Consider the following 9,558-nt stretch of genomic DNA (forward strand, 5'->3'; position numbering starts at 1 on the left):
GGTCCGTTGTTTGATCTGTCTTGTAAAAATTTCATTCCTAAATAAAATAGCACAAGAAAGTGTATACAAGGTATATAATTTATTTATATATTTATAAAAATTGATTCAAATATAGACAAGAGTAATAAATGCGATATTAGGACAGTGGCTTTTACAGGGTCCGAGAGATTTCATGGCCAGAAAATGTTGGCTATTCTCGGAAGAATAAGTGCGATGCCGATACTCGAAAGAAGATTGACACTGTGATTATCCAAGATCTGTCTACCGCAAATGTGTTTTACACCTTTTCCTTGTCGTTCCACTATGTTACCCTTTTCGTCCACTCCTAGAAATTGCACATTTTTATATGTAATAAATAGATTTATCTTTATACTTTGATAAAACTAATGCAAAATTTGTTTCAGAGTTAAAAAAAACAAAAACAAATATTTATATCACCTGAATACTGTAAAGTTGCGCCAAGAATGGAATCCAAGACACTGCCGAAAAGACCTCCAAATGCCGCGACGACTAAGATAGGCCATTGTGGTGCTGCTAATTGGAGTACGGCTGTGTCAACGGTATTTAATATCATAATGTAATAAAAAAGTCCAACCACGAAACCGCCAATGACGGAGCATATCAAACCAATCCACGATACACCACCATTTGTACCTTAAATAATATGTAAAAAAAAAAAGATTAATTTTACCTTTTAATGTGTTATTGTAAGAAAAGTAACAGTTAATCTTTCTATGAAGTAAATGAATATTTTAGACTTATTTTAGTGAGGTAAAAAAAAACGTGTATTTTAAAAGATCATTATTTTTACCTTTTGGAACTTTCCTCCTTGTCGTAATAAGGAAAGGATCACTTGTGCCGATTACTGTACCAATTTCGGAAGCCCATGTGTCTCCATTACAACATGCAAATGCTCCTGTAAATGCAAACATGTTAATTAAGAATTTAGCCTATAATAATATTTTGTTTCTAACTTTACAAAAAAAAAAGAAAAGAAATTTAAGATATTGCATGTGTTACCTATTATCCCAACAGACAACCACGAGCTTCGGTATTCCTTATCGAAATCGATTGGCCGTTCGCCACTTCCGGCATCCAATAGGTATAATAAAGCTAATTGTGTAGCCATACCACCATTACATAGCACTTGAATCCAATTCCGTTGACCGCCTTCCTTGAAATCGGCCTCGAGTTTTTTCTTCTGCATGGATCGAAATTTCGTTACCTTTGACCCAGTGACAAAAAATGCCATAAGAGCTACCAAATGAGCAAAGCTGGAGAGTGTGAGGACAAAGCCCATTAAAAAACCTGTCAAAAATTAATAAATTATAAATGTGATTTTATAAATTGTACTTTAACTAGTCTTATGAAGACAAATGCAGCTTTAACTTTTTTATTAATATGTATATTCGTAATTTAATCTTTTCGTTCTTTATCGAATTTAATGTTTAAATTTTATATTACAATAAATAGCATGGAGGTTTCGTTACCAAGAATTGCACCACTGATGTCTAAGCTTTTCTTACGTAAGCCCCAAAATGCAAACATAAGTGGAATAATGACTGCAGCCAACCATCTCCATGGTGAAATCACTGAATGTTCTGAAATAAAAAAAATTTGATAATGAAAAATATTACTATTTAAATAAATTTAATTACAGGTAATAGGAGAAACATAACATATAAACGAAATAATTATTAAATTCTAATGTTAATATAGAAAAAAAAAAAAAAAAATACTTGTAGATATAAAATTTCTTTCAGTTTGCAAATTGATTTTTATATATTGCATAATTGAGAACAAAAAATATTACTATTTAAATAAATTTAATTACAGGCAATAGGAGAAACATAAGATATAAACGAAATAATTATTAAAATCTAATTTTAATATAGAAAAAAAAAAAAATACTTGTAGATATATAATTTCTTTCAGTTTGCAAATTGATTTTTATATATTGCGTAATTGGGAACAATAGGCGATTATGTAACAACTTTCACATAAATTCTCATTTATTTTTCCTTCTTAAAAAACAAAAGAGAATAGTGTTATTGATATGACATACTGTGCCTATTTATTTCATTTTTTGTCGCGCATTTATTAACAACGTCGCATATTAACAAGAAAGACGTATAATTATACGTATTATTATTCGCTAGCAATTAAGATACCAGGAGAAAAAAAAAAAATCATATTTTATTTGTGTTTATATATCCATGTTCTCCAATTTGATTCTTACGTTTCGGTCACAAACGCGTTTAAAATTATTCGCAGATACAAAACCTTCTGCCGAGTTGGCGGCGTCCGGCCACAATATCGAGTAGGCCACATTCACTATCCAGAAAAGCATCGAAATCGGGATCGCACAGGCACTCAAGAGCACTGGCAGCAGCACGCGAGAGTGCCGGCTCTCTTTGCGACTTCCATGGGAGACCATGTCAGAGCACACGATGCATTCGGTTCAGCGACTTGCAGCCGCACTCTCTGCCTTCTGTTTTGCTCCGAGTGTCGTCCTGCGGTACGCGACGCATCAACAATTCAAGAACGGAGCAAAAAGCCGTTTGAATAGCACTCGAGCCGAGTCCGCTGCAATCAGCTGTTGACCTGGGACACGTTTGCGCAACGCGCAACGTACGCACACGTGTAGCGAGACGAAAAACGACACGCCGCTGACGCCGATAAACGGAATTGCCGAAAGTCACAAACAGCGCCACGCGCGACTTCCTTTCCAGTCGCTTATTATTCAAATTCCTTTTTTTTTCTTGGTTTGTTTTACTTATACATTCCTATTCGTTTCATTATAAACTTGATACATATTTATAGAACGCACATACATGACTTCTTTCAAAAATTCTATAAGCGTCACTGATATCTTCCACTACATTTTAAATTAAAATTTTATTCAAGTTTGATATTAAAAGAAAAAAAAAAAAAAAAAAGAGAAAGAAAAATTAAAAACAAGATCGATAAGAGTATCAATTGATAAAAACAGTTCTTTAGATTTTTAAATCGATTATGTAACATATAAATGTTCAGATATGATAAGTTTAATCAAGAAATTTTAAATTAAAATTTAAAAATTACAATATCAAATGCTGTTGCGTAAAGTGGATGATAAAACGTGGAGAAAAAAAAATTATACAATCACAGTTCGGCTATTTACAAACATCTTTATTTCTGTTTTACAAAACAATGACTTTAATCTTAACGTAACACTGTTCTCTTTGCGGTACCAAGTATGCTACACTTTACAGAAGGCGTATAAAAGGTATGAGAGAACTTGCGGTAAAAATAAATTGCAAGATTCTAAAGATGAAACTAACGAATGATTATTACGACGTTTGTTGCGCCATTTCATCGGCTATGTTTCTGCCTTGTTCAAGAATTATAATAAAAATTATAATATAGTAAATCGAGTTAATCGCAGCGCGCGAGAAAGCATATACATTGAGTGATTTAATGATTGTAACTTTATGTCATATATATTCCTAGAAAAATATTTCTATATTTATGTTCGATCAACAATATTAAATATTAACATTTCATAACTGTCAAACGTTTCAGTTGAGCGTAAATGCACGAGTTACAAATCATTTATAGACTTTTTTTTCTTCTTTCAGTTAACTAGTTTCTACTGCATTGAAATCTTGCATACAAAAGATAAGTATTAACATATTGCGCAAGAATTGTCAATATCTAAGTAAACAAATCTATATAATGTTACGCGCTTACGTCTGAATTAATCCAAAAGCGATCTTTAACATGCTAAAGATTTCAGAATATACTTTAGGATAATAATTAGCATAAAATAAAACTAATTTTATGCCACAATAATAATGTTGTAAAATACAAGCTACTGAAAAATAATGTTGAAAGACAAAATCTTTAAATGAATTAGCAACCATTAAATAATTTATATCTGTATAGATAACGCGAGACATTCAAGTAAATTGCGACCATTTAACAATAACTTTTACGGTAAGAAATTTACTACGGTAATCTAAAATTAACCTGAAAAGAAAGATGTTATTTTAATGGATTCTTAATCATTCCTAATGAGAAATGTATAATGAGTCATGTAGAAACGAATTTCCTAATTCGTCCGAGTTACACGATACAATGTTCTAGTTTAGATGTAATACTATTTTGTAAAATAGAAAGTTATTATTTTCTCTATTCTACGTTCAATGTTATAGTAAATCTTTATAAATTTATCTTTCCTCTTTCTAAATATAAATATACTACATGACAAAATTAATTTACAGTATATATACAAAAGAATATAAGATTAAACATGGTTGCATTTTCCTTACTGCAGTCTCTTAGATAATAGAAAAAATACTTTTTAAAATTTCGATTAAATTATCTGAGATTTTCTTACAAGTAACAGTATTAGTAAGAATTTAGTTTCCCAGATAAAAAGAGAAAATATCACTGCCGATTCAACTTAATGGGCTCTTTTTTTTTTGTTTTTTGTTTTTCTTAAAAAAACAAGTAATGTTATTATACTAAATCAAGTCTTTTGTACTTCTCAGAACTCGTTTGAGACGAGTTTTGTGCTTACAGAAGTGTATCATTTCTGAGCAGTGTTTAAAAAAATTGAACGTTACTTTAACGCAATCAAGAAATCCATGTTTTCTGTACACTGAAATATAGTCTTACCGTTCATTGTTAGAATGATATATCATGTTACTTGATGTAGATAATCAACTATTAGGAAGTCAGAGTATTTACAACGATTTTAATAAAGTATTACGAAGAGATATAAGAGTAAAAAATAAAGTCAGAAAGCAAAATTGATTTTGACACGATTAAAGTGACCATTAATGGCGCTTATTAGGTATTAAACTCTCGTCCATACTGACTAAGAATCGTAGAGATTATACATGAATAATTCGGTAGAAAACCTGAAAAGTTGTACTTTTTACAACTCTTATGCACAGATGGATTCGAGCGTTTCTGGTTTCATCTGCTCCCACGTGACTTGTTCGGCGTGTCCATTGGATACCAGTTCTTCAGTAAGTGAAATTAGCTTTAAAAAAAAAATTAAATTAATTTTATTTCTAATTAATTTACGTATTTTCAGATTCTTGAAAAGATCAAATAGTAACTACTTACGCCATAATTTTGGATCATAAAATAAATATTGGCATAAATATTGGTTTGAATGCGACCTTCGATCTGTGCCTGAGCAACTCCTTTTGAGGAACAACTTTGTACCACATTGTAAGCTTCTGTCGACCATTTACCTAGGAAAGTAATGACCAAATATAATTATATTCAAAGTTATTATAATTGAACAATGTAATGACGTCATATATAATTACCATTCTTTGGCTGAATATTTGCTAAAAAGATTTCGATCGCTTGGAAGGGGAGGCTTAAATAATTATAATACAATGGCCTACATTGAGAATTGCTGAACTGCCAGTAACCACCGTAATCGAGTAATCGTATTATGCTTTTCTCTCCCGATGGATCTGGACGTTCAATGCATCCTCTGACCCATTTGTCGCTCCAATATACCGCTACATAATCACTCTCTACAAAGTAATATATTTAATAATCCGAATATTCAAATATTTTTTTCCAGACAAAGCATTAAAATTTCATCACTTACTATTTAATACATCTGGAACTGGCAGCAATTCGTTGTTATACCAATATGTCATACTATCTTCTAAATTTTGCAAAAGAGGAAATGACGGATGAGTCGGAAGCTGAACAAAGAGCCAGTTTGGTTTAACAATATGTGAAATATTAATGTCGTTATTAACACCATCGATCAGGGACAATGGTCGTTGAATAAGGACGTTATATGTAACCTCTTCATTCACCTCGGATCCTGTCGAGATCTCCGCCAACGTTACGTGCGGAAACCTTTTCTCTGGAAATTTTTGCCTTACCATTTTAAGTGCGACATTAATTCCCTCAACACTCCCTCGTATCGAGCAAATTTTATGATCGCCATCGCAAGGATGATCATTAACAAATATACCGACATTCGCTTTTGTTCGGATACTGTGTAAAAAGCTACCGTGACGACCAATCAATCTGCCCACTAGATGTTGTGGAATAGCAAAGTCATATGTTGATGGTACGGTGTTGTCTTTCCTACACCCATTAATGCTTCCACCTACATGAGATAAAAATTTAGAGAGTTTATTACTCTCTAAAACTGTTCTCTTAGAACTTTAATGTTCTAAAATTAACAAAAAAAAAAAAAAAAAAAAAAAAATACTTTGTCGAAATAGCAATACCTTTTCCACTATCCGTGTTGCTTCCTTCGCTCTCGGCTTCGTCTGTAACGCTGCCGTCCACAACTACAGACACCGGGCTGTGATTGGCCGAGTCTCTTTCATCAACCTCTTGTCCCTGAGCATTGATAGTATGTCCTTCTGGTTGCAGCCTATCCTCCTTATAATTATATTCGTCTGTAGTTCTTTGCTCAAACGATTCTGTCTTGCAATGTAAAGGCTGCTCGTTCTCGTTAGCTACGTTTGGAAATATTCTTGTTACATTGTCAACGTTCTTGTTGAATTGAGACAATGTACTCGTCGCGATCATATCGAAGTAGCTTGCGTTTGGATTATTGCCCAGCTGTACATCTGCGCTGCATATCGTCTCAACGTCCGAATGTCCAGTTTGACTGTTGCTACAAAAAGATTGCGACGTTGAATTTTTCACTGGAATATCCACGCTCTCGCTGACCTTCCTTGGGACGCGAGTTAGCTCTTCTTGTCGCTTGTAACAACTGCTAACTGAGGATTTTTGCTCGATGTCCTGGACATCGGAATTATAAAGGCTAGCATCAACCTCTTTCGCATCATTTGAAGTCTTTTCTATGCAATTTGATTTTGCAGTCCCTCCTGAGTCATTCCACTGGAGTTCACCTCTGTCTATCCGACGACGTTTGTACCAAAAAAGAGCAACGACAAGAGCTACTGCAGGCACTGTCCACTTCACCAGCTGCACAGGACATGGACGATTCATAGTGCAAGTCCACGGTAGTTGCCGTTATTGGAAATTCGCTGATCCTGAAATCAAGGTATGTGTGTAAATAGCTGTTCTAAATGTTTATAACATATGTATATTAAAATTAACGTGCACAACATGTAAAATCTCTCATATAAAAGCTAATAGAAATATTTTATAATTTTACGTTCAATTATTTAACATTATGACCGATAAAAAAATTGGAATATATTTTATGTTAAATAAGAATCTGCTGATCAGCATTTAACATGCGGAAAGTGTGTAAAATGAGACGGTATGCCGATATAGAATTTTATAAAATTCCACTTCCATTTTATTCGCATGCGTTAATTAATCTATTTATATTACAATAAAAATTTGTATTTTAATAAAATACAAATTTTATTTTAACAAAATATAATTCGATTTAAAAAAAATAAAATATTTTAATTCTAAAAAAATTCAAATCTTCCATCAGAAGTAAATTTCAATTAAAATAAAGTTCGTGTAGATATGCATATTAATTTTTTTATATAAAGATTTCTGATTAAACTTCCTTTTAAAAGCTAGCAAAAATATTACTGTTATTTAAATATTACATTATTTAAGATATGTTTCGAGACTATATTAAAAAATACATTTTTAATCTCTCGGGTGTTTCGCATTCGTAACAGATTTAAAAGCAACAAAATAAACTAAAATGCGCTTTCCGAATATCACGTTTGATAATAAAAACAGCGCGATGGAACGATCAAATATTTCACGATCAAAGTGCTCGTGCTATTTACTTCACTTACGTTAACATGCGACCGATCCATGATCGAAACTTTCCAGCTGGCCGCGATAATAACTATGTTGCTCGTGTATTTCGTCACGATTGCAAAGAGATTTTCGATACGGTAAAAACTATATGCTACCTGAGATAGCGAGACGCGCTGAAATAATCAATCGGAGGGTTGATTGTACGGACGATATCGACGCGAAGCTGTAGTCGCGTCACGATTTTTTAACACGTGGCTCACGCCGAGACTAGTTTAACTGGAATCGTTTCGCCGGCTACACGATTGCGTCTGACAACATACACACCGCGATCAAGATCTTCGATGCGTACAGGGCGACGCAAAAGCGATACACGTTTCGAATATTTACGAAACATTTATTATTAATTTTTGTTTGTTTTTATTTCCCAATCGAGGCGGATTAGCTTTCTCTGAAATGTAAATTTTTTTTTTTTTTTGCAGACACGTCCAATTCCCGATGCATTAAATAATTTATATATCGGTTTCCTACAGTTCAACGTGCCGTCTATTTCTGTCTACATTTATTCAGAATATCTGAACGTCACATATCGCATGTTATCTGAATAAACAAATTTATATATATATCTTTAAAAAATGACATAAAAATGAATATCAAGATTACATAAAATGTCCGATAATAGATATTCCAGGATAGAGAGGAAAATATGGTGGTCTGCAAGTTTTGACTGTAAAATAGAACGTAAAAAAAAAAGAACAAAAAAAATAAGACGATAAATAAACAGCAGAAAATCATTCATACGTAACAAACTACATCGAGATATATAGCCAGGAAATAGTAATTGGAAAAACAAAATATACGACTGGCTTCGTGTGTCGCTGGAATATAGGTGGAGGGATCCGCGATCATACACAAGTAAGAAATAAAGATAAAACATACGGGTATCGGTTTTCAGCGCCTACGCCGCACTCATCGATTTTTATTTGCCGCCGGCCGTATGGCTCGCGTCCGCCACTGTTGCTCGCACCTTATTACCAAGCTTCTTCGCTCGTACGAGCAGCCGGAAGAAGGAAGGCAATAAAAGGTAGCGGCATAAAGGCGAGCCGAGGGGGGGAAAAAAAGCACGCACGAGGCCTGCCGGGATCTCTCACCTACTTACCGATGTTATTAATATTTCGCGAACCTGCGGCGGATTAGCGACCGATCGTGCACCTTGCTCGGCGATTCCTGAAAACACTTTCAGCACGCCGTTCGACCAACTTGCGGCGAATTTTCTGCGAGCGTACGCCACGTGCTAGCAATGTTTCTCTGGGTAACGGAATACGGATATGGCGACCAACTCCGCTAGCTCTGGTGGACTTTGCCTAGTGACTTTCCACGACGAGCCCGCACCCTGCTGGCAGCCGCCGCGAGACGATCGCATCGCAGTCCGCTGTGTTTTATTTCCGATAAAACCGAGGCACCGATTGGCTGTTCCGTGAAAACGTCGCGTTCATACGAACTGATCGTCGCGAAGAAAAAACGATTCAACTAGCTGAACTAGCGACTCGTGAAAGTGACTAAATGGAACCTACTAATCGCCAAAATCCATAAAGATACATCATCAATTGAGGATTTTTATCAAAATCTAAGTTGAAGATTTAATATTTGCGATCTTTGATCAACAGGTAAGAAATATGAATATTGTATTTTATATCTGCACCGATGATATTTGTCGACTACAGATAACATCCGTTATCGAGTGACACCGGACTACAGTTCCGAAAATTGTAACCTTTTACAACAAAATGAGATTAGCATTTAACTACCTTATTATATTATATA

General features: G+C 34.1%; 2 protein-coding genes across 3 annotated transcripts; both read right to left on the reverse strand.

Annotated features, from left to right (window-relative positions):
- Positions 1–64: 64 nt before the first annotated feature.
- Positions 65–2,635, reverse strand: LOC139105738 (transmembrane protein 19). Its single transcript, XM_070662002.1, has 6 exons — positions 2,284–2,635; positions 1,491–1,601; positions 1,021–1,308; positions 812–916; positions 439–654; positions 65–325 (listed from the first exon to the last, which is right to left on the reverse strand). Exons 1-6 carry the CDS (start codon positions 2,435–2,437, stop codon positions 171–173), a joined length of 1,029 nt encoding a protein of 342 aa, XP_070518103.1. The 5' UTR covers positions 2,438–2,635; the 3' UTR covers positions 65–170.
- A 515-nt stretch (positions 2,636–3,150) lies between these two features.
- On the reverse strand, positions 3,151–9,077 carry Spoon (A-kinase anchor protein spoonbill). 2 transcript variants are annotated; one of them, XM_070661305.1, is made up of 6 exons: positions 8,894–9,077; positions 6,261–7,037; positions 5,621–6,136; positions 5,328–5,543; positions 5,119–5,249; positions 3,151–5,032 (listed from the first exon to the last, which is right to left on the reverse strand). In XM_070661305.1, the coding sequence occupies exons 2-6, from the start codon at positions 6,991–6,993 to the stop codon at positions 4,934–4,936; spliced, it is 1,695 nt and encodes a 564-aa protein (XP_070517406.1). In that variant the 5' UTR covers positions 6,994–7,037; positions 8,894–9,077; the 3' UTR covers positions 3,151–4,933. The 2 variants fall into 2 exon arrangements, with proteins under 2 accessions (XP_070517406.1, XP_070517407.1); XM_070661306.1 differs by lacking the exon at positions 8,894–9,077 and adding an exon at positions 8,674–8,806.
- Positions 9,078–9,558: the final 481 nt, after the last annotated feature.

This window comes from Cardiocondyla obscurior, linkage group LG09, assembly GCF_019399895.1.
Source record: "Cardiocondyla obscurior isolate alpha-2009 linkage group LG09, Cobs3.1, whole genome shotgun sequence".
NCBI classification, from domain to species: domain Eukaryota; kingdom Metazoa; phylum Arthropoda; class Insecta; order Hymenoptera; family Formicidae; genus Cardiocondyla; species Cardiocondyla obscurior.

Excerpts from the sequence above, each read along its gene's own strand:
- LOC139105738 (XM_070662002.1), bottom strand. The coding sequence starts at position 2,437 with ATGGTCTCCCATGGAAGTCGCAAAGAGAGCCGGCACTCTCGCGTGCTG. Across the intron at positions 917-1,020 it reads GTTGTCTGTTGGGATAATAG|GAGCATTTGCATGTTGTAAT; the intron begins GTAACACATGCA and ends TTGCATTTACAG. Across the intron at positions 655-811 it reads AAGGAGGAAAGTTCCAAAAG|GTACAAATGGTGGTGTATCG; the intron begins GTAAAAATAATG and ends ATATTATTTAAG.
- Spoon (XM_070661305.1), bottom strand. The coding sequence starts at position 6,993 with ATGAATCGTCCATGTCCTGTGCAGCTGGTGAAGTGGACAGTGCCTGCA. Across the intron at positions 5,250-5,327 it reads AAATATTCAGCCAAAGAATG|GTAAATGGTCGACAGAAGCT; the intron begins GTAATTATATAT and ends TTACTTTCCTAG. Across the intron at positions 5,033-5,118 it reads TTATGATCCAAAATTATGGC|CTAATTTCACTTACTGAAGA; the intron begins GTAAGTAGTTAC and ends TTTTTTTTAAAG.